The sequence below is a fragment of the Dermacentor albipictus genome, chromosome 9, assembly GCF_038994185.2.
Source record: "Dermacentor albipictus isolate Rhodes 1998 colony chromosome 9, USDA_Dalb.pri_finalv2, whole genome shotgun sequence".
Lineage (NCBI taxonomy): Eukaryota > Metazoa > Arthropoda > Arachnida > Ixodida > Ixodidae > Dermacentor > Dermacentor albipictus.
This window is the reverse complement of record NC_091829.1, coordinates 4380316-4405675: the sequence shown is the minus strand read 5'-3', so window position 1 is coordinate 4405675 and position 25360 is coordinate 4380316. Positions and strand designations below refer to the sequence as shown.

Below are 25360 nucleotides of genomic sequence, written 5' to 3'. Positions count from 1 at the left end.
AAACAAAATGTGAGACCTAATAATTAAATACATACCAACCATTTATGTTACAGCGTATAACCTCCTCTTCGTTCAATAAAAACTTTAAACGTCTGAACAACAAAAAGAAGAGACTCTCGAGCTGCCAAAAATTCAAAACAACGCATGTGCTTGGGCAAGATACTGTGCGGCAGAGAAAACATTTCAGTGCTATGCAGCAGAAGCTAAGCAACCATTCTTTTTTATGACAATAGGCATGATGTTGCGGGATAATCCAAAGCCATTCTGGAAAACAATTAAGCCAGGTCGCCATAAAACTATCACTATGCGATCATCACAATAAATCTCTTCCTGAAACTGAGGTCCCTAATGTACTCAATGACACATTTTCTTCAGTACAGTCAACGACTGGTTTTTCGGACCCTCTAGGGAACGTAAAAACGTCCGAAAATTCAGGCAGTCCGAAAAAATGAATGCATGCAAAAAACTGCACCTCTTTTCTTTTTTTTCTTTTATCTAGAGGTCAGAGGTCTAGAGATCTAGAACTTGTTGATTGTTGTTTGGACGGCGTTCCGGTTACATGCGATCATATTCGCCTCGATCTGAGCAAGGGTCATGTCAGCTCTGTACACCGATGAAAAAGTCAACATTGCTCGCGTCAACTCGGCGCTTGTAGGCGGCGCAGGCATTGGCTCCTCATTTTCAACGTCGGAGTCTTCTGAACCTGACGGACTATTCCCTCGTCAGTCAGTTCTGCGCAGAAGTTGAGCTCGTTGTCAGCGTCAAAAAACTGTTTAAAAGTTATTTCCGTGGGTACGGTACTGCTTTCCGCGCTTCGATGCCGTCGGCGAGGACGACGAAGATGGAGTGGGGGGGCCATCGAAGGCAAGCGAAATCCTCAAGTTGCGAACAGTGGAGTTCGCTGACGAGCGTCGAAGCACCTAGGCCTAGCGTCGCAGAGCACACTTGACACAACAGCACAACCACACACCACGCTAGTTAAAACGTGGCCTGCGCAAACAAACGAAATAGGGCCGCTCCGGAAACTCCGCCAAAAGCGGAAGTGCGGCCATTTGCGGCGATGTACGTAGCCAGCGTGGCCAGACCAAATCGGTGTGTGACGGCTAGATTCGGCTAGTTGTGGTTCAAAGCGGTGATATGCTTCGGCTGCAAGTTGATTTCCTTCGCAAGGGCGCTGTGCGAGGTGCCAAAGGACCTTCCGTCGCGTCAAAAAGTCCGGAAAATTGGACTGCGGGGGGTTCGAGCGTCCGAAACTTCAGATGTCCTTATACATTGATTCTATGGGGCTCGTGGCGGTGCCGCGAAGACGTCCGAAATATCGGGCATGTCCGAAAATTTGGGCGTCTCAAAATTCAGTTGACTGTATTTACCCTCAAACCCAGTGATAAACTGCCTGATTTTCTGTAATGTACTCAATGACGCTCTTCTTCTGTATTTATGCTCAAACCCAGTGATAAACTGTCTGATTTTGCAGAATTTAATTGCCGTACTATGCCCGACATACTATTCAGCCCTCATGGTATCAGCAGTATAATTGACAACCTTAAAGGGGGACATGGCTCTTTACGGCGAAAAAAATCTCGAAAAAAAATTGATTTTTTGAAAATGCAATTTACAATATCTGCAGCTAAGATTCCTTTAATTCACCAAGTTTCGGATCTCACGGGAGAGTATTTCGCCCGCAGTATCATTTTATAACACCACTGTGAGCTGAATTCCGCGCAAGGACGGGCCCTTTTTATGGCAGCGCGCAGCTCTTTTTCTAGGCGCGCGATCGCAGCCATCTTGGTCTTGTTGGAAAGAGGAGCCTTCCTTCTTTAATTTCCCGCCAAAGGTGACTCCGTAGGTTCGCCAGTGTTGTTGAAATACGGGGAGAAAAAAAAAAGTCCGAACGCACAATCCGATTTGTTGACTAGTGCAGGTGACCAAAAACACGTGTTGTGGTTGGCTGTGCGAGGTTCCCGTTGTCTGCTCCACTCCGTAGGCGACGCAACGGCGCGTCTCGTTGTCCACAGTCGTAGGTCCGTGACAAGTGCGCAACTATGTCCCATCCACCGCCTCTTTTTATAGCACCTTCATTGATGCTTTGGCAGGGTTTCGGAAGATTGGTACTTTGCCCTTTACCTCTAGATCCGATAAAAAAAGAAAAAAGGTACGGTGTTTTGCATGCATTCATTTTTTCGGACTGCCTGAATTTTCGGACGTTTTTACGTCGTCTAGAGGGTCCGAAAAATCGGTCGTTGACTGTACTCCATGCAGCGGGAGCCGGAGAAACGGCAAACTGCATAGCATCGCCATCTACAGGCAGCATCTGGGATCGAGACAGCCAATGTGTGCCCTTTATTATCTGCAGGCATGTCGCTTTACTCGTGTCATTGTAGATGGCGTCGCGATGCAGTGTGTTGCTGCTCCGGCTCCCGCTGCGTGGAGTATACCACTTTCGTTGGCGCCTTTGCGTGAAATCTGCATTACACGCTAAAACAGTTCTCGAGCACTCTCTTGCGCTGAAGGGACTGCGAGGGCTACTTGAGAGCACTTATTAAATAAGCATATATGAGGGCGGGCTGGTGCGTTCTGCATGTTCCGTCGGCGCTGCGCAATGAGCAGGGTCATCTTTCCAACTGCGCAGCACACTGCTGACTGAGGAATGTGGACCAGATCCTCGGTGACTGAGTGAAACGTGCCAGCGCCGTAATACCTGAGAGCCATCAACAACTGCAGCATGGGAGGCACAGGCTGTCCTCAGTTGTCCTCACTTTCCCTGATAGGCAACTTAGAGAGAAACTGTCGCACGGCGTTCTTCGTGAATCTGTAGCGACCGAGGACTTGTTCGTCATCGTACAGCTCCATCGGATTTTTCGGTCACGTAGGGCGGGTCGCGGAATTTTTGGCAAGGGATCCGTTCGGGAGGCTACTATGTTGGAATAACGCACGAAGTCAGTTTCAAGCTAGCCCGGGAGCAGACTTGAAACTTCAGCGGACTTCGACCAAGCCAAGTTGTGCGCAACTCATCCGCAAGGTCAAGCACGATTTAAGATGCTGGCGAAGCTCTCTTGAGACAGCCAGATGTCAAGTTCGAGCCTAGTTAGACCTCTGCATTCGGGGGTTAATCACATAGAAACGTGCTTGATAATGCAGGCCTTTCAGTGCACTGGCAAATGTGCCATGCCATCTTTGCTAAGATTTAGGTCGTGTCCCCTGGCTCATTCATTTATACAGCACCTGGTCTGTCTGCAACCTTGCTGCCCCGTCTCCTCACTGGTGGTTCTCGAGCAGAGTCGAACCAGCTTGACAGGGGGCAGGAAAGGTAAACGGGTGGTACCCCAACACCGGCCTGCCACCTTTTCGAGGTTTTGGATCATATGTACATAAGGAATCGCTGCATATATTACGGTTCTAGTAGTTTCTTCCTTTGTAGTGGCACATTTTTACCTTTTCTGCAATTTCCAAGAGATTCAGATTCTCGGTAGAAGTAAGAATTGGACAGCATTTGAGCTAATGGAAGCTTATTGCAGCATAGACCGCTGTAGTATAGTGTCGCCCCCTGTCAGATCTCTGTGTTATCGTACATGTATGTTTTGTAGTTGTTTAGCTAGATGGTGCCCCCCCCCCCCCTTCTGTCATGTGACGAGCTTGGACCAATCGGTAGGTGTCATCGGGCGTGTGAAGCCTTTATTAGTAATAAATGGCCGCGGGTCGGCTGAGTCTTCGTTCCGGTTTTCATCGGGAGCAGTTGGCTCCGTGTCTCCCTCTCTGCGTCGGACGCTTGCGCGCGTTCTCTGGCCGGGGGGGGGGCCCCACTTGCCTGCCACTGCCGACACAACAACCGCTTATAGCATAAGTTGCCGGAATCGTTGATATCCACAGTGTAAGCGCTACCGCTGTTTAACCAAACAACAGTGTTCAAAGGCTGCACGTGTGCAAAACATGTAGACCAAGCAGCTGCGTGTATCTGAGAGTCGAAGCATGCAACCGGGTGTTTTGTATCTGTTTAAACTTACAAATGTTGAAAGGTTAATGTCCAAGTACCCGTGGTCTTTGGATGGAGCAGACAAAGTAATAAAAATTTATTTGAAAAACGATGCCGACCGAAATATCAGATGCAGTACAGTCTTGTCTGATTTCTCGGACTGATTGGCGTATGCACGGTGTCGAAAACATAGTGACCGTGGACAAAGTTGCCAACATTCGAGTGTAGCCTGGGCCTTAATTTTTGTTATCAAGGTGGTTTTTCCAATTTACATGTGCCATACAACTGCTGCAACACGTTTAATTGATTTGGCACCAAACCACAACTTTGGTCATCAACAAGGTGCGCTTGTTACGCCTAGCCGGTGGGGGTATCGGGCGGCATGCCGTCACGGGAAACTTACCCTTGATATGTTTGTGCCCATAGACAATTACATAGAGATTACACATGTAATCATGTGCATGGTCTAAACTAACAGCAGCGTACGCCATGCTGAGCTTGGTTTCTCGGCCAATTATTCGTGGCTATTACTGCGCATGCATACCAAGTCTGTATGTGTGCACACTGGTAGGAATGACGGAAGCTCACAGGTACACATATAGCCTGAGAACTCCAGACTAAATTTGAGGAACACAGCTTAAATTGACAGTGGTCGAAGTTCCACGCTTTATATCTGCAAATTTCCCATTGGTCGGTACACCGCACCGCCACGCTTGTTGGTGGGATTTTCCCCCGGAAGCCGCATTGTAACCGGTATTTCGTCTCGCGTGGCTGCAGTGTAAGCGGAGTGCATATACATTCAATGACCGATTGTTTTCTTGACATGCTCGACAATTCAGACGCTTTTGCGGCACTGCCATGTACCCCATAGTGTCAGTGTATGCGAACGTCTAAAATTTCGGACACAGAAAAACCTTTGCGTCATCACGTGACGTCACATCATGTGGTCTCACTTCAGGGTCAATGGTGGCCACCGCCGGGAGGCGACCGACGGCGCGATATGAGGCACCATCTGCAGCCGGTGTGACGTCATCATGTGACGTCATGTCACGTGACCTACTTGAAGGTCAATGGTGGCCACCGCCGGGAGGCGACCAACGGCACGATATGAGGCCCCATTTGCAGCCTGTGTGACGTCATCACCTGACGTCATGTCACGTGACCCCACTTCAGGGTCAATCGTGGCCACCGCCGGGCGTCGCGCGAAGGCCCGAAACCTACGTTAATATGCCTCGCATAAAATTAAATTGATTTCCACGCTCTTAATCGGGCTCGGCAGTAGGCTTGAAGAAATCGGGAATGAGCCGCTGCACGGTGTTCCGTTTACGCGTGATCAGATAAGCCTGAATCTCAGAGAGGGTGGTACGGTCACTATAGGTGTCTGAAAGCACAGTCACTGCTAGTACACGCTCCGCATGCGACGGCAGCGTAGCACATGGTGCGTCATCTTCCGACTTGGAGTCATCGTCCGGCGGTGCAGCAGAAACCTGACAAATGGTCTCGCCATCGTCGAGTTCTGCGCATGTCAGTACAGCATTGTCAGCACCTGTGAAACTGTCAAATGAGACAGTGTCCGGAATTGCAATGCAACCACTGTGCCTGTCTCGGCAGAACATTTTCCGCGTCAGTAGGGGCACATCGGAAGGCAACAAATCTTGGGCCTCCCGGCACCCGCTTGCCGGCATTCCTCAGCGCAGTCTGCGTGGGCACTGTCGGCACCTATTAGACACTTGATGCGATGCTTCCGTATGCCGCGTCGGATCACCGGAACCTTAACACCGCACACAAAGCAAACACCACCATGCTGACACAAGTCGCACGAACGAAAAACGTGGCCTACTCGCAGCGTCGTGTGCAAAGAAACAAATCATTTGCTGGATTGTCTTGACATAGCTTACTGAGCTGAATCCGGAACTGCTGTAGAGCCGCTCTATCGAACCAGGCAGCAACGATGATGATGATTGGGGATTTGCAGTAGCGCCACGTCACGGGGCAGCAAGGAGGCTCCGTTCAATACAAAAAGGGCGTTCAGCAAGTCGAACCATGCAGCGGTGCATGGTGCTCTCGATCGAATTGGCTCAAGGAGTGTCCGAAAAATCTGACGAGTGGTCGCTAGGTGTATGAACTTTCGGCAGGTGTTATACATTATGGTCTATGGGGCGAGTGGCGATGCCGCGAAGGAGACCGAATAATCAAGCATGTCTGAATTTTCGGAGTTCGAAAAATTAGTTGGCGACTGTATTGGGTTTGCTTCTCGCCCACATTAGGTTAGGTTACCTTATGTTTAGGTAAGCTTAGCGTAAAACGCATTAGAGTGGCGCGGCGTATTCTTACAGCAGCCATGTTAGGTTACATTAGGTTACCGTAAAAGGCATTGCCATATTCCCCTGCTGACTTGTCTCCAGCCTGCTTCTTGCCTACCCTGGCATTGAAGTCGCCCATCAGTATAGTGTATTTTGTTTTGACTTTATCCATCACCGATTCCACGTCTTCATAAAAGCTTTCGACTTCCTGGTCATCATGACTGGATGTAGGGCCGTAGACCTGTACTACCTTCAATTTGTACCTCTTATTAAGTTTCACAACAAGACCTGCCACCCTTTCGTTAATGCTATAGAATTCCTGTATGTTACCAGCTATATCCCTATTAATCAAGAATCCGACTCCTAGTTCTCGTCTCTCCGCTAAGCCCCGGTAGCACAGTACGTGCCCGCTTTTTAGCACTGTATGTGCTTCTTTTGTCCTCCTAACCTCCCTGAGCCCTATTATATCCCATTTACTACCCTCTAATTTTTCCACTAACACTGCTAGACTCGTCTCACTGGATAACTTTCTAACGTTAAACGTTTCCAGGTTCAGATTCCAATGGCGGCTTGTTCGGAGCCAGGTATTCTTAGCACCCTCTGCTGCGTCACAGATCTGACCGCCGCTGTGGTCAGTTGTTTCGCAGCTGCTGGGGACTGAAAGCCGGAGTTTGATTGTTGTATTCATATAGGAGGTTGTGGCCAAGTACTGCACCAGGGTGGCCAATCCTGCTCCGGTGTGAGAGTGCGTTACCAGTTCTGGTCACCGGGATCAGGCCGCTTCCAGGCCTCCAGGCTCTAGGAATAGCAGGGGAGAGTTATTAGTAAAGTTTGCAGCACAGAATAATATGCGGATAATGAATACCTTTTTCCGCAAGCCGGTTAGCTGAAAGTGGACGTGGAGGAGCCCGAATGGTGAGACTAGAAATGAAATCGACTTCATACTCTGCGCGAACCCTGGCATCATACAAGATGTAGACATGCTCGGCAAGGTGCGCTGCAGTGACCATAGGATGGTAAGAACTTGAATTAGCCTAGACTTGAGGAGGGAACGGAAGAAACTGGTACATAAGAAGCCAATAAATGAGTTAGCGGTAAGAGGGAAACTAGAGGAATTCCGGATCAAGCTACAGAACATGTATTCGGCTTTAAGTCAGGAAGTGGACCTTAGTGTTGAAGCAATGAATGACAATCTTATGGGCATCATTAAGGAGTGCGCAATAGAAGTCGGTGGAAACTCTGTTAGACAGGAGACCAGTAAGCTATTGCAGGAGACGAAAGATCTGATCAAGAAACGCCAATGTATGAAAGCTTCTAACCCTACAGCTAGAATAGAACTGTCAGAACTTTCTAAGTTAATCAACAAGCGTAAGACAGCTGAGATAAGGAACTATAATATGGATAGAATTGAATATGCTCTCGGGAACGAAGGAAGCCTAAAAGCAGTGAAGAAGAAACTAGGAATCGGCAAGAATCAGATGTATGCGTTAAGAGACAAAGCCGGCTATATCGTTACTAATATGGATGAGATAGTTCACGTGGCTGAGGAGTTCCATAGAGATTTATACAGTACCAGTAACACCCACGAGGATAATGTAAGAGAGAATATTCTAGAGAAACTTGAAATCCCACAAGTAACGCCGGAAGAAGTAAAGAACGCCTTGGGAGCTATGCAAAGGGTGAAGGCAGCTGGGGAGGATCGGGTAACAGCAGATTTGTTGAAGGATGGGGGAGCATTGTCCTAGAAAGAGTGGCCACCCTATATACACAATGCCTCATGACCTCGAGCGTACCCGAATCTTGGAAGAACGCTAACATAATCCTAATCCATAAGAAAGGGGATGCCAAAGACTTGGAAAATTATGGACCGATCAGCTTACTGTCCGTTGTCTACAAAGTATTTACTAAGGTAATCGCAAATAGAATCAGGAACACCTTAGACTTTCGTCAACCAAAGGACCAGGCAGGATTCCCTAAAGACTACTCAACAAGAGACCATATTCACACTATCAATCAGGTGATAGAAAAATGTGTGGAATATGACCAACCTTTATATATAGCTTTCATTGATTACCAGAAAGCCTTTGATTCAGTTGAAACCTCAGCAGTCATGAAGGCATTGCGGAATCATACTGAAAATACTGAAAGATATCATACTCAAAATACTGAAAGATATCTATAGCAGCTCCACAGCCCCTGTAGTCCTCCATAAAGAAAGCAACAAAATCCCAATAAAGAAAGGCGTCAGGCAGGGAGATACGATCTCTCCAATGCTATTCACAGCATTTTTACAGGAGGTATTCAGAGACCTGGATTGGGAAGAATTGGGGATAAGAGTTAATGGAGAATACCTGAGTAACTTGCGATTAGCTGATGATATTGCCTTGCTTGGTAACTCAGGGGACCAATTGCAGTGCATGCTCACTGACCTGGAGAGGCAAAGCAGAAGAGGAGGTGTAAAAATTAATCTGCAGAAAATTAAAGTAATGTTTAACAGTCTCGGAAGAGAACAGCAGTTTACGATAGGTAGCGAAGCACTGGGAGTGGCAAGGGAATACATCTACTTAGGGCAGGTAGTGACCGCAGATCCGGATCATGAGACTGAAACAATCAGAAGAATAAGAAGTGGCTGAGGTGCATTTGACAGGCATTCTCAGATCATGACCAGCAGGTTGCCATTATCCCTCAAGAGAAAAGTGTATAACAGCTGTGTGTTACCAGTACTCACATATGGGGCAGAAACTTGGAGGCTTACGAAAATGGTTCTGCTGAAATTGAGGACGACGCAACGAGCTATGGAAAGAAGAATGATGGGTGTAACGTTAAGGGATAAGAAAAGAGCAGATTGGGTGAGGCAACAAACGCGGGTAAATGACATCTTAGTTGAAATCAAGAAAAAGAAATGGGCATGGGCCGGACATGTAATGAGGAGGGAAGATAACCGATGGTCACTAAGGGTTACGGACTGGATTCCAAGGGAAGGGAAGCGTAGCAGGGGGCATCAGATTGTTAGGTGGATGGATGAGATTAAGAAGTTTGCAGGGACAACATGGCCACAATTAGTACACGACCGGGGTAGTTAGAGAAGTATGGGAGAGGTCTTTGCCCTGCAGTAGGCATAATTAGGCTGCTGCTGCTGATGATGAAAAGGCATTTGGGTGGCGCGGCATATTCCCACAGCGGTTACACCACACGTTGGTTAGATTAACATTAATTTTGGTTACGTTAGGTTAGCGTAAGAGGCGTTAGGGTAGCGTGGCGCATTTTCATTGCGGTTGCAGAGGTGTCGAGCGTCACTGGCAGCCTTTCAGCCACTTGCGTTCAACTGCGGTTGCTAAGGCTTCTAGATGTTCAATATATGCAGTCTGACCTCCACTACGGTTCTTACTGCACCCACGGAAGCATCTTTGATGTTATTTTCAAGGTTCATTGCCATCAGGCGCGAGAAAGCTATGATTCTGCACGACTGACTTAGCACGAGGGCTACAGGTGCCAAATGAGGCATCAGTGCCTGCTGCTTCATATATTTCACTGCGTTAGCTGCCAGCATTCGAGCGTAAACAAACTCAGCCTTATTCCACAATGCCAAGATGCGTAGGGACAAACACATACAGCACGTGCTAAGAAACCTCCGTAGTGCCTATCCAGAGTCATATATTCAAGGAGCAAAAGCCCCCAGATTTTCTTTCTTGTGCGTGCTCTTATTTGTGCCTGTGCATAGACGTCAGGCGATCCCTAAAATGACCGTCTCGTGGCTAGTTTAGCATAAGCGACGCATTGCATGTGCTTCACTGACTCCTCCTCAGTGCTGCGCTCTGCGCCTGCTGTGGGCACTGAGGAATGGCGGCTTGCATCCACAAAGACACACGACACCACGGCTGCTGGATAAAAAAAACGTGCAGCCTGCCGCGTGCATCGAAAATGGTGTGATTTGCCACGGTGCATTGAGCCAGCGATATTAGTCTGGGATAGGCGTAGAAAATGCATCCTTCTTTTTTTTTCATAATCCAGTGGCCCTGCTGCTTCATACTTTTTTATTGACAGTGTTTTAAAATGCTCCGATCGGTGGACGTGGAGATCGCCGTGGAAGTAACATGCGAACTAAGACACTGGTGAGGTTCATCCAGCAAGTGTTGATATTGCCCCGCTCCCGACTTCAGCTGAGGCTGTAGCTGCTTCGACTTTTCTTGCCGCTACTGCGGTACTATAGAAGGCACCGGCCTATTACTTGTGGATCATTTAGACTATGTTGAGGACGCTGTGGTTTACCATGCGGCTGCCATTAAGAAGCAGGCTACACTGTTGCAGTACTTTCAGCCAAAGAAATAAGCATTTTGTGTGACGATTTGAGTATTTACTGCACCATGGTTCATGGGTCAATTTTTATAAGCTTTTGACACATTTTTTGCGAATTTTATTTAATGAATTCTGGCTATATTGAACTTTTTTGCGATCACTGCGTTGTTCGATATACAGTGGAACCCCGTTCGTACGTTTTTCACCGGACCGCGAAAAAAAAAAAAACGCAACAGCCGTGAAAACGCAACAGTGATGAAAGGTCCGAAAATTAATGAAAACAGTGCAGCTTTGCCTTGAAACAATTTATTTCAACATCAAGTGAGCTTACGTCTTAAAAAAAAAATCTGGAATGGTCGATTGCCGTTTTTTCCGCTCGCTGGAAAACACGCGTTTCTCAATGGCCTGGAAAGCCGCATTGCTCTCAGCGTCGCTTTGAGGTGCGACGTACCTGCGATGGAGGTCCAGAGCCGCGACGGCTTCTCCAAAGCTCGGGTCCGCCAACTCCCCGGAATCATGCGGCTCGTGCTCCTCGTCGTCATCACAGTCTGAGGCTTCACTTGCTACCGAGTCTGCAACGATCTCGGCGATACCCTGACACTCGGTAGTCACGACAGCAGCATCCACGGTGACATAGTCGTCATACGTGACTTCCGTGGCACCCAGCGCATTCAAAGCTTCACTCAGCTCTTGATCATGAGAGGCTGCTTCCGTCTCTTCAGCTTCCGTGGCAGTTTCCTCTCCGCCACCCATGTGAAAGCCACACCGCGCGAAGCAGTGCTGTGCAGTTGACGCGCTCACTGCAGTCCACGCCGAAGCGACGTAGTGCATAGCGTCCAGTATTGAAACGATCGTAGGCTGCTGTCCGCGATCAATACGCGCCAGACAGCGCTTTACGATGGACTTCCTGTACGAGTGCTTTAAGTTCTTTATGACGCCTGCATCCAACGGCTGCAAGTGGCTTCTAGTGTTTCCAGGAAAAAAAACAAGCTTAACGTCCCGAAGAAACGACGGGTCTCTCGGGTGGGCAGCACAATTGTCCAGAAAAAGGACAACACTCCTGCACTGGGAGCCCATCTTGTTGTCGAAGTAACGAAGAAATTCTTCGAACAAAGAACCCGTCATCCATGCAAGACTGTTGCTTCTATAGTGACATGGCAGCAGGCGAATGTTCTTTAAGCACCGTGGATTTCGGTATTTTCTGATTACCCATGGCTTCAGCTTGTCCGAGCCATCCATGTCAGCAAAGGAGCACCGTCAATCGTTCTTTGCTGCATTTGCCTCCATGGCATGCTTCGCCCTTCAGGCTTAACGACTTGGATGGCTGCACCCGAAAGAAAAGACCCGTTTTGTCGGCATTGTAATTGTCACGAGGCTCATACCCCTCAATTATGGCAGATAGTGTGGCCTTCCTATCGTCGACTGTTTCCAAGTTTACACTTGCTGCTTCCCCGGATACCGTCTTATACGCGATGCCGTGCCTCTTCTGGAAACGGTCGATACAGCCATTTGACGCCGCAAAGTCACCGATGCCCAGTCGGTCGGCTATTTCCATCGCCTTCTCGCGCAAAATGCTGCCGTCGAAGTTCACACCGGCAGCGCGAGCTTGTTTAAACCAAGTAAGAAGCGGCTCTTCGAGGTTTCCATACTTGGCGCCACGAGCCTGCTTAGCTTTCGGTTCGAAGAGCGCGGCCTTCCCTTGTATCTCAGCACGCTTCGAGACGATGCTGTTAAGCGTCGAGGGTGGCAGACCGACATCCTTGGCGATGTAGACTCTTTTCCGCGCTGGCTGCCTGTCGACTGCGTAGTTAACATCCAGCTTTTCCTCGTGGGAAAGCGCCTTGCACTTGCGCGACGCCATCGAAGGACGACAAATCGCTTGTGGTGTTAGCGAGGCCCGACGAGGCGTAGGCAACGTAAGAATTGAAGGGAGGACACGGACGACTCGGATGGGTTGAACCGCACAAACAAGAAAGACTGCATTAGCGAGGCCTGACGAAGCGTAGGCAGCGTAGCTGTTGACGGAAGGACACTGACAACTCGGATGGGTTGAACCGCATAAACAAGAAAGACTGGATTGCTGCGGGCCCGCGGGTTTTACTCGCTTCGGCTGACGAGGCAGTGGCCATCTAGTAACAATCTCTCCAACTCGCGTGCGGCTTTTTATGGCCTCCGAGATTACCCACGCACGTGCAAGGGGGTGATCTCGAAGGTCATGGTCTTGTAGCCAATTCCGTAGCCAAGCCTGGCCAAGACTTGTCAAAATGGCGGTTTGCTCACGTTGCCCGGCCGGGTTCGGGGTGCCAGGTTGCGACGTATCATGCGGGAACGTTTTAACAGTTACAACGTAACAGCAAGGTACCCAATGCATTGGATCCTATGGGAGCTATGCCGGGACCGGACAAAAACAACGTAACAGCCAGGAAAACGCAGCAGTGAGGAACGTAACAGCGGAGTTCTACTGTATTGGGCTTCTACTAGAGACACAAGCGTGTTTTTACAAACTTTGTGCAGTTTCCTCCCATAATATTGATTTTTTTTCTTTCGTCCCTTTTCTCTTCTTATTTATATACTGAGTGCACTTTAGTAAATGTTTTTTTTTTTTTCACGAGCGCGATTTTCTACTGCTGCTGCTGCTTTTATTCTCTCTTTCTGAGACATGATAGCTCGATGACATCCAGTGGAGCAGATAATCCCCCCCCCCCCCCCATCCGGGCCCCTTCCACGAAAAGCACTTGGTTGGCTGACACACCACACTACTGCATATTCCCTCACCGATGTTGAATAGCACCCCTTTCTTTTCAATTCTACACCCTTGCTGCTAACACAGCTTTGGTCATTGCCTCACCCACCTGCCTTACCCTCTCTCCCCTTTATAAGAAGCCTGCCTATATATACTGTGCTGAGGAAAGCATGTCTCCTTGAAAAAGACAAATCCACTTGTCGAAATGTTGGCTCCTGCTTTTCCCTTGTTTTCATTTTTCTCATTGTCTTGAATTTCCATCTCCCGCCTTCCCCGTGTTTTACCTGAATCTTGATTTTGGCAATTTACATATTTTATGGCATACATGTCGTGCATAAAACATTTATGCGTGAGAAGTGCATTCATTCTGCTTTTTGTTTTTGTATTCCATAAATAATTGAGTGTTTTTTTTCAGAAAAAAAAGGTCTGGCTTAACCTGCAGCTAATTTCCCCAAGCAGTGAAACAGTTACGCAAAATCATGTGAATAAGCAAGGGAAAAATGACACTGGCTCTGTGAATATCGTACAGGTAAAGAAACTGTGGCATGTTGCATTGTTGTGTGTTTCTTTTATTCCTTCTGAAGGTAGTTTTCTGCCATTGCCACAAGTGTTTTAGTACATATTTGTGGAACTGCCACACACAACAAAGTTCATGTGCTCTACTGGTTGATTAGACCAGGCACCAAGAACGCAGAAGTTTGTTCCGAACTAAAAAGACTTTGTATACCCCTCCCTTTTATTTTTTCCACCTTTAGCAGCCAGTGGTGTAAAAATTTGCATTTACCTTGCTGCATCTTTGATATTTGTTTTTAACAAGATGTGCCTCTAAATGTCCTGTTGAATGAGGAACCTACAGAGAGATCTCCTTGCTTCCAGGTGGTGCTCGATGTTGGTGCTGGGTCGGGCATCCTGTCCTTTTTTGCAGTGCAGGCCGGCGCCCGCAAGGTGTTTGCTGTTGAGGCCAGTTCCATGGCTAAGCACGCAGAGGTGGGTGTTTGAGGCATGCTGGGCTCGATGGACAGCTGTGGTGTGATCCTGACTGACACCATTTGCCAGTGAAATGCCTGGTAGGCAGAGCCAAGCCATGGCTGCGTTGAATATGAGCTGAGGGACTAAGGCTGCCGAGGGGACATAGTTTAGCCACATGCACACTGGCCAGCCAATTTTTCAGAGTTGCTTGATTGTAGCATTGCGGTACACCATAATACGATGTGGGATATATTACAGTACCTTGATATAAACTACAACGGTTGTCATAAAATATTTGTGTAGTTCAAGATTTTTACCAAAGGGAACAACTGTAGTTAGTTAAAGAATCAGCATAAATGTATTTTCTCATATTTTTGGCTGAAAGTGTCCACACAATCATGGACTGTAAGTGTTCAATTTGGCAGTACATTGAAGACTATAGGAGGGAAAATGTATTGCGTTTTACTGTGCAATCAGGACATAAAGCTCCTCAGGAGAAACACTAAAACAGTTCACGCTGATGGACTGTTCTTTCAAAACACTATTTTCACTATACATTGCTGGTCCAACTGCACCATTTGCAACATTTGGCTACAATTTACGTGCCTGTTCCTGGCTGTGCCACTAAAGTGCCATTTGCGCCGACTGTGCAAAAGTGCGGTACTTTTACGTTTTTACGGCAATGCCATGTTTTCATAGCTTTATGCAACTGCAGTCAACGACTGATTTTCCAGATGTCCGATCTTTCGGATGTGCCCGTAATTCGAACACTTTCGCGGCACCACCATGGTACTTCATAGAGTCAATGTATAAGAACGTCTGAAATTTCGGTCGCAGGAACCCTTCGCCATCCGATTTTCCAGATTTTTACCACGACCGCATGTCCAAAATGGCATTGATCAAAGACACCAGCACTACCATTTTGATTATCTCACCACCTCGAACAGGCGCTCTCTCACGCAGATCTGCTGGCAGCTGTAGCTGAAGCCACCACTGCCACAATGCTAGGCCTAGCTACTTTGACGTTCGCTACAAAGCTTCTTGCTGTTCGGTACCATGTTTTTCATTAAAAAATTCGCTGCTTTTAGCTGTGGCGCTGACTTTGCCTTCGCAATCCTTACCAGTGACTTGAAGCTCGGAAACCACGACGCTTTGCGTAATCAAGGTTCCCGAAACTCACTCTTGCCTCGATATAGTTGGGCTACGCGGTGAAGCATATGTGAGGGTTTGTGGTGAGGCATACCAAAAGTGGTAAGAGACAATTGTCACGGGACACAGTATGTATTCCTTAATTGTACACACGTCCAGCCGCCATCTCCTGTTACAGTACGAGCACTGATATGCCTAATAATTGTACTGGCAGACCTTCAGAGCTACTTAGGATGTGCCTGTTCCAATTTGAGTGCTCGGGAGCGGTGAAAGGTAGTTCTTCGAAAAGTCGGTTGGGTATGGGTGACGAGTTATGGTTTTATGCTGTATCGACTCCTATCTATTCACGGAGGCAACACGACAAGGTAAGCCAACAAACTGCCTCGCAACAAAAGTGAGTGTACGGAATTGTACGAACCTTGTTCTCGACAGCAATTGCAACCTTACCGACACCCCAAACAGGCATCTCATCTTGGCGGCGCTCATAGATGTGTAGTGTTTTGCGGAGCTTCTAGCATTGTTATTGGGCGTAATACACATTTTGTCTTTTGAGGTAAAGCATATTGAAGTACATGTGTCATTTGGAATGCACATAGGACATTTGCTGTCACTTGTCCTGTGCCTGACGGCGTAAATTGTTCTAGCTCATTTGTAATTTCATGTCTGTCATGCACCCAGGCGCACATCTTTGTTCTCGTTATGCTCCAAATTTTATTTAATTGTTCACAAAATAAGTTTGTTGCCTACTTAAATGAAAATGCTGGCAACATACCGTGCATGGTATGCCATCTGTGGGAAGGCAACCTTAATAGGTCGCTGTTAGCGTTATGTCTTTCTTCATTGTTGAGCAGCACTTACTGAGTGTACAGTAATTACATGCTTCACCATTTGGCTACAGATTACTGCTATACTACTACAAGTGTTACGAAAAAACTACCGTATTTACTCGATTCTAAGCACCCCCTTTTTTTCACGATTGCGATGCCCAAAGTGAGGGGGGTGCTTAGATTCGAAAAATCTAGAACGTCCCTCCCCCCTCTCTCTTTTCGCTGCGACATCACGATGAGACGGGTGCAAGAAATAACATTTTATTTTGCAAACATTCAAAAGCAAAATTGGTGCAGACAGTGAACCCATCGCTTGTGTAGAATGCTCAGTTACTATCACTGCCACTCGAGTTCGTCGCACCTCTTGAACCGCTGCTCTCGGTATCCCACAGCAGGTCGTCTTCCGTTGCGTCGAAGTCGTTTGAGATCGAGCACTTAAATTATTTGACCACAACACCCACTTGGATTCTCTTCCACGCATCCGAAATACACTTTGCGATGGTTTATGGGGACGCTTTCTGCTGCTTTCCCTTCGTCGTCTTCTTCCGGTAGGGGTTTCGCACCCACTCCTCGTACTCCTGTCGGAGATTAGCTTTGAAGGGCTTGTTGACTGAAACATCGAGGGGCTGCAGCACTAGCATTATGCCACCCAGAATCACAACCAAGTTCGATACAACCAACCAAGTCCAACCAAGGCTCGATACGTGTCCAACAGAGACATCGAACGTGTGCCTGCAGGTCTGCCGAGCAATAATTCAAGAGTGAGCAAGCGCGTTTGGCGGCCTTGGCTACGCGTTCTTCCTAACAAATAGGGGGGTGCTTAGATTCGCATGCAAACTTTTTCCCCAACTTTTTTGAAAAAATGGAGGAGGGTGTTTAGAATCTCGAAAATACGGTAATTTTTGTGCTCTGAAGCTGCCCCAAAATGCTGGTGTGGCTGCTCCTAAACTACTCCAGAATGACATTTTTTCTGCTCCAAAAATTGCGCTACGAATCTTAAGCTGGCTGGATTATCAAGGACTATATTTGGTGGTAATAGGTCGACTACTAAAGGTAAAATGCAGGTCCAAGTTGTATTTGCTTTATATTGTCCAAGAACCCCTATGCTGGTCTGTCAGTAATATTTTGTATTTCAGTTACCCTATTCTTTATCTCTTTTTTGTTGTTCTGCTTAAGTAAAACTTGTTCAATCTTGCACAGTGTAATGAATATAATGTGGGTCCATCTTTACATTTAACTAGGCCTTAGTGGACACCACAGCAAACTAGTGCGGCAACTTTTAGCTAATGTTGCATTTTGTCTGTGGGTTTTCTCTGGCTTAACAAGCTATTCAGTGAGGCTCTGTGCAAATACTGAATAGTAGATTTCGAATATCCAAAACCTTTTCGCAGAATTTCATGCTGTACCAATTTTGGGCAAGAAAACGGTGCTGAACATGCTTGCGAGTCTCCTAGCATTGCATAGCAAGAGTGTAGCAAGCTATCACTGACTTTAGGTACATAGAAATAATGATAAACAGTATGGTCTATTCTTATCAATAGGGATGCCGAATTAGTATGCCAGCACTAATTACAGACGAGTTTTAGTAGACGGTGTGGAAAATATTTCTTTACGCATACATTTTCTGTTGAACAGAATGAACTGCTTTTTTTCCTTCCCTGATACTAATGAACTAGTGATGTTCATTTCTTCTGAATACCAATGACGTTCCCAATCTAAGGGGGGATGCAGCTTTTGCGTCCTGAAAAATGGCCAAAAAACGATTTTTTGAAGAACTGCATTTTAATTTCTATAACCATTCTTTTTTTCTGATTCTGAAATATCCTTCAAAACCACGCAGGAGTGGTCTAAAATTTTTTTCATATGAGCCAAGGTAGCAAGAAATGTCACAAAAATCATGAAAGAACAGCATTTTCAAGCCACAATATTTCCAGAACGCCACAACCAAGCGACGCCGTCTCGGTCTCGGAAGGGGCATTTCTCCGTCTTCAAATTTGCCATTTCATTTAGTTCCTCCGTACAGAAAGAAGTTCACAAAAAACATGATTGAAGGTCTTTCAGGAGTCTGAAAGGCCGCTGTGAGACTCCAGCGTGGCTCGCCATTGGTCTTGCGCTTGCTCTGTAGGTCTTATTGTGCACCTTGCGAGCTGTTAACATCTCGACCACCGTGGTCTCGACGAGTGTCGAAACAGGCGCAACACAGACATCGTAGAAGCACGGCCGACCCCTCTGTTGCCGTGCATTCTCGGACTCACTCCGCGCATTCCCATACCTTCCACCTCTTCTGAATTTTCCGTAATATGTACGAATTTCAGGCATTCTTACAATTTTAAATTTTACAGAAAACATTTTATTTGCAAAAAAGAAACACTGTGAAAATGTTGTGGAACTACACCCCTCGTAGCTTGCGACTCCACGAGAGGGCAATACGTATGCATGTTATCCTGAGCAGCAGCTGCAAGGTTGTAGTGACCTCTGTTGTATACTGGGGGGGTCACGAATCCACATCCAAAACTCGATAGTGCCGTTAGGCAGGGTTGCCAGATTTGGCAATTTCTAGCCAAATTGGTTACGTTTAGAGGCTCCTGGCGACCGAAAATTGTGCTTCCCGGCTTGGCTACCTTCTGGCTACTTTTGGCAGTGGTAATTGTTATAGGTAGTGACTGAATCACACTGCCTCCCGACGGCCCCCTCGTAGCAACAGCCCCAATCGTCAGATCTTCGAGGCCACACTTTTGTGTATTGCGAACTCCGGAAGCAAATTCAGGAGCTCAAAATATATCATAGCCTCCACATAGTCAGTGGACCTCTTCGAGGCCCACTGATTCAAAGGTGAATGCTCGTTGGCTGAAATCAACGCCTCGGGCTGTTGAGGACTGTAATTTACGGATAATTAAACAGGCCCAAGCAGCTCCCTCTGAGTAACCATAATTAACCAATCTTAAACGCAATGCTTTTGCATCCTTTTAAGGACGGAAGCAGTCCGTGGTGTCTTAAGGGGGGAGGCTACACTTGAAACACAACTTTTTTATTTGTGGACAGATCTGAACGAAATTTTCACACATTGTGTATTTTAATATGCAGATTCTAAAAATATAATTAATTTCGCTACAGGATAGGTAGTTTCTGATATACTCTAAATGCATTGTATAAGCCGAGTCCTTTGTTTGGAGGAAAATTAGCATCTAAACAGAAAACCCTAACACATTAATTTGAGTATAAAGACTATCTAGGATATTCAGGGAGTGCCATAAGGTATTATTCAACGTTCTAGGCTAATCTGAGCAAGAGTTAGAGCTCATCAAAGTTGTGAGAAAAAAATGCCATCTTGACATGTCAAGCATGTGACCCATTTCAAAAACTTTTTGAGAAGAGTGCTGCTTTGAAAAGGTGCATATTGCTTACTGCATACATTTATCTTTCTGGCAAAAAAAAAATTATGTTGATAGCTGAAATAGGACAGAAGCTATTTTACCTCCAAAATTGGAAGTCTGTCGGAATTGTTGTTTTGAGAAATCAAGGAAAAACATTCTGCAACATCTTTATTGAGAACATACCAATAAAATCTTAAGGAAATTCACCAGGGGCATAATCTGGATACATCCTATCTTTTTGCCGTTTTTTGGCCAGCTTCCTTGCGCTCAAAGAGGCTTCTCGCTTCTTGCTGGAGTTAGCACTTCGAAGGTCCGGCGCTCCGGACGTTTTCCGGCGCTCGCTGCGCGCTCGCTACTTTCTTCAGTCGTGAAGGAAACGGTGCCTGCACGATCTGTGCCAACACGCGTGGCGTGGGCGGACGAAGTGTTGACGCTAGACGCGCCAGTTTGCAGCTCGGAACTCGATCCGGTAGAATGTCCAGGCAGGCCAGCAACCGGCAACTCCGCGAGTATGACAGGCCTAGCCGCCTTCCGTCGCGCATTGCACAGCCGCTTGACGCGTAGTAGCCTTGAGACGACAATCTTTTCCAGCCATCCGGGCAGCGAAATGAGCATCTTATCAAACGTCGCGAAGCAAGCGGCTGAACAAACGTAGACAGCGGTGCGATGAAACCAGAGATAAACAAACGTAGCGAGACGCGAGAGCGGTCGAGCGCGCGCCGACGAGCACCGGACCAATAGGAGCGAGGCGCGCGGGGGTGTGCGCGCTTTGGCCAATCGGCGGCACGGACGCATCCTCCAGAAATGACGCGATAGCGTCGGTTTCCCTTCACCGACGCCATTTTGAACTGGTGCAAAATGCGCACAAAGAAAACAGCTTCAAAACAAGCGCAAGATGGCGGCCATCGGCCACCGCGTTCGCAAATGGTGACGGCGCGAAGTTTGAACATTTTTGACCAAATTTTGCTGATTTCGCGTTCACCCTGGCCCCTTTAAGCGCGATTTTTTATTATTTTCCGATTAAATTTAGCTTCTAGATTTCGCGGAGGGATTCTTTAATATATAAACGTAGCGAAAATGCACTTTTCCAAAAATCGACTTTTTTGTGATTTTTTGCCGTTTCAAGACCCGCGTCCCCCCTTAATATTGCTACGGGATAGTATTTCAAATGACGAAGAGCCGAGCAGGAAGAAGACGAAGACGACGATTGGAAGCTAGCGCGGGCTGTTGCCTGTTGACCAACTGCGGCGTATTGCCTTGTAAATATACTTGTACATAGCTTTTCGTCGGCGTCTTCCTAGGTAACATATCTGGTGGAGGTGGATGTTCCCTGTACCTCGTCACGGAGCTTCGCAGTGGACGGTACGTCGAGCCTTCCTTCATGGCTTCCGGCGACGACAACCCGACTTCGCCGGCTCCGACACCTGCTGCCACTTCGACGACCTACATCACCCTCTCCGCTCCCCGTGATCCTGGCATATTCTCGGCAAAAGATGGGGAAGACGTCGAGGACTGGATCAGCCTGTACGAACACGTCAGCCGCAATAACCGGTGGGACCCTACTATCATGCTCGCCAACATAGTCTTTTACCTCGGTGGTACACCTCGAGTTTGGTATTGGACTCACGAAAATGAGCTGACCATTCGGGATTCGCTTAAGCAAAAGCTTCGCGACTTCTTCGGCAACCCCTACGGTCACCAACTTGCCGCGCAGAAGGCGCTTTCCAGTCGTGTGCAGACGTCAACGGAGCCCTACGTCATGTACATTCAGGGCGTCTTGGCTCTATGCCGCAAAGTTGACGCACACATGACTTGAGTCCGACAAGGTCTCCCACATCCTCAAAGGCATTACCGATGACGCCTTCAACTTGCTCGTATTTAACAACGTGGCGTCGGTGGATGCAGTTATAAAAGTGTGCCGCCGCCTGGAATTCGCTAAAAGCCGACGTATCGACCAACAGTTTGCCCGTCTGCCCAACACCAGGATGTTACCAGGATTGTCCGGCGTGAGATCGAGGCCGCCTATCCGGCTGCGTTCGACTCCAGCCCCTGCAATGCACCTGCAGTCACTGTTTCCCTGATCCAGGCAGTTGTCCGCCAGGAGTTCGCCAACATGGGTATTCACACCATCTGCTCGGCCCATCGCCCTGACACCCCTCCTGCTTCTTCGATTCCACCCCGTCCCGCACCTTCTTACCCACCACGTTTCCGCAACCCCTCTGAATGGCGCACTGCAGACGACAAGCCAATTATTTTTCACTGCCATCGAATTGGGCACATTTCTCGGCACTGTCGCAGTCGCTGGAGTTCCCAGTCTACATATACTGCCTACTCTCGCCCCCCAGGTGGCCTTTCTCGTCCCTATGCTGCCCACTCAGATAATGCCGCCACCGATTCTCCTGCGCCGAACCACCCCTATTCTCGTTCGCCTTCGCCCCAATGATGACAATCTCGCTTTCCCCAGCCCCGTCGTTCCTATTCGCCGACTCCCTTCGGACGCCGCTCCCAGCCGGAAAACTAGACGATGCAGCGCCTCGAGGTGACACTGCATTGCTCCCTACGGCGCCAAATCCTCTCCTGACGTTGCCCACTCATCTGAACCTTCTTGACGTGCAAGTCGACGGTGTTCCTGTATCAGCTCTCATAGACACTGGGGCGCATTTGTCGGTAATGAGCGCGGACCTTCGTAACCGGCTGAGGAAAATAATCATGCCCGCCACGACGCCTGTTGTCCGTGTCGCCGATGGCGGAACAGCCCCTGTAATTGGTATGTGTGCCACCCGCGTCTCCTTTGCCGATCGCTCCACTACTGTGCTATTCATAGTCATCGCTCACTGTCCCCACGACATCATCCTCGGCCTAGACTTCCTCTCCGCACATTCTGCTCTCATCGATTGCTCCGCCAGTACTCTCCGCCTCGACCTGCCTGTTCTGGATCCCGCTGAACAACACTTTACTCGCCTCAGTTCTGTTGACTTCGTTCGTTTGCCACCTTCGGCACTGACTTCCGTTGACTTCGTGTCATCCCCACCAGTGCCCGACGGTCACTACATCGCGGCTCCTATGCAAGACGTCCTCCTTACACACGGGATCACACTACCTCATAGAGTTTTATCTATTGTGGCGAATTGCGTCTGCCTGCCAGTGGTCAATTTTGGCTTGACGACACAAGTGCTGTCACGTGGGATGTCTCTGGCCCAACTTTGCTCATTCGAGGATCACTCTGTAGCATCGATTTCAGTAGACGACCATTCAACCGATCCTCCTCTACCATCGCAGTCGGCAACTTGTACCATCGCCAACTTACAGAAAATGATTGCACCCGACATGCCGTCCGAGCACGCTCATGCGCTCTACCGCGTTCTGATTTCTTACCAAGACATTTTTGACTTTAACGATCGTCCTTTGGCCCAAACAACAGCTGTTAAACATCGCATTAATACCGGAGATGCCCCTCCTATTCATCGCCGCCCGTATCGAGTATCACCGGCTGAGCGTCAAGTTATTCACACCGAAGTTCGCAAAATGCTTGCCAGGAACATTATTGAACCATCATGTTGTCCATGGGCGTAACCGGTTGTGCTGGTAAAAAAAGAAGGATGGCTCATGGCGCTTTTGCGTGGTTTATCGGCACCTTAACAGGGTTACCAAAATGGACGTTTATCCCCTACCTCGGATTGATGACGCCCTTGACTGCCTCCATGGTGCTCGCCGTTTCTCCTCTATTGACCTTCGCTCCGGCTATTGGCAGATTGCCGTGGTCGATCTCGACCGCGAGAAAACTGCCTTTGTAACACCCGACGGTCTTTATCAATTCAAGGTGATGCCGTTCGGCCTATGTAACGCTCCTGCCACCTTTGAACGCATCATGGACTCCCTTCTTCACGGTTTCAAATGGTCCACGTGCCTGTGCTACTTGGACGACGTTATAGTATTCTTCCCAACATTCGCTACGCACCTTGAGCGCCTCTCAGCAGTCCTGCAAGTTTTTTGGCGAGCCGGTCTGCAACTCAACGCATCGAAGTGCGAATTCGGCCGTCGCCAGATTACCGTCCTTGGACATTTCGTTGACGCGAACGGAGTGCAACCGGACCTAGGCAAGATCCATGCTGTTACGCACTTCGCTGTTCCGAAGTGTGTCAAGGTTGTGCGCAGCTTCATCGGCCTTTGCTCGTACTTCCGCCTTTTCGTGGCATATTTCACGGCCATAGCACGACGACTAACCGAGCTATTGAAAAAAGATGCCCCTTTCCAGTGGGGCGATAACGAGGCCTCTGCATTCGTGCTTCTAATCGACCTTCTCACAACGCCTCCTGTTCTGGCCCATTTCGATGCTTCTGCGCCTACCGAAGTCCGTACTGATGCCAGCGGTCACGGAATTGGCGCAGTACTGGCACAACGCCAGCGTGGCCACAACCGTGTTACCGCTTACGCCAGCAGGCTCCTCTTGCCCGCGGAGCGCAACTATTCCATCACTGAGCGTGAGTGTCTGGCCCTCGTTTGGGTGGTTGCGAAGTTCCGCCCGTACTTATATGGCCGACCCTTTTCCGTTATCACAGACCATCACGCGCTTTGTTGGTTATGCTCCTTGAAAGACCCTTCAGGAAGACTTAGTCGCTGGGCCTTACGCCTCCAAGAATATTCGTTCTCTGTCACCTACAAATCTGGCCGACTACACAAGGACGCTGAATGCCTGTCTCGCTACCCGGCAGACGAGCCTGACGACGCCGACAGTAGTACCGCTGACGGCATTTTCTCTGTGTCTGCCTTCGCTAACATCGCCGATGAGCAGTACTGAGACCTATCGCTGTGAGTACTCATCGAGCGTCTGCGCTCTACACCTACCGACGCATCCGTTCGCCGATATGTCCTCCAGGGCGACTTTCTGTACCGAAGGAATTTCCTCCCTGATGGCCCTGATCTTCTTCTTGTCGTGCCAAAACATCTACGACAAACTGTGCTCTTTGAGATGCATGACGCACCCACTGCAGGACATCTTGCGGTAACCTGCACGTACGACCGCGTCCGCCACCGCTTCTATTGGCCTGGTCTCGCTCGCTCCGTCCGACGTTATCTTGCTGCCTGTGATCCCTGCCAGCATCGGAAAACGCCTCAGGTGCTACCTTCCGGTCATCTTCAGCCGCTCACCGTCCCTGTGGAACCGTTCTTTCGTGTTGGATTAGACCTCCTCGGTCCCTTTCCCACGTCATACTCTGGGAACAAATGGGTAGCCGTCGCAACTGATTACACCACCCGATATGCTATCATGCGGGCTCTACCTACCAGTTGCGCCACTGACGTCACGGACTTTCTCTTGCGTGACATTATCTTAGTGCACGGCGCCCCGCGACAGCTGCTTACTGACCGTGGTCGTAACTTCCTCTCGAAAGTTATCGCCGACATTGTGCGTTCCTGCTCTATTCAACACAAGCTGACTACCTCATACCATCCTCAAACCAGTGGCTTGACAGAGCGGTTAAACCGTACTCTTACCGACATGCTGTCCAAGTACGTTTCGAAGGACCACCACGACTGGGACGTTGCCCTTCCTTACGTCACATTTGCTTATAATTCTTCCCGACACGGCACCGCCGGATTTTCTCCATTTTATCTACTCTACTGTTGCGAACCGACCTTGCCCCTTGACACGGTACTTCCTCCTGCACGACCTCAACAACCGAGTATGCGCGCGACGCCATCGCCCTCGCCGATCATGCACACTAGCTTGC

At 48.4% G+C, this 25360-nt stretch overlaps 1 protein-coding gene across 9 annotated transcripts in view; it reads left to right on the top strand.

The window, feature by feature from the left end:
* Art4 (arginine methyltransferase 4) overlaps positions 1-25360 on the top strand; it is a 191111-nt gene that overhangs the window by 57685 nt on the left and 108066 nt on the right. For 6 of the 9 annotated variants that reach the window (XM_065437335.2, XM_065437336.2, XM_065437332.2 and 3 more), the window contains exons 5-6: positions 13728-13841; positions 14189-14299. In XM_065437335.2, coding sequence (XP_065293407.1) covers positions 13728-13841; positions 14189-14299 — 225 coding nt within the window. The remainder of the gene's footprint in view (positions 1-13727; positions 13842-14188; positions 14300-25360) is intronic. The other 3 variants (XM_065437333.2, XM_065437334.2, XM_065437337.2) reach the window with 1 other exon arrangement.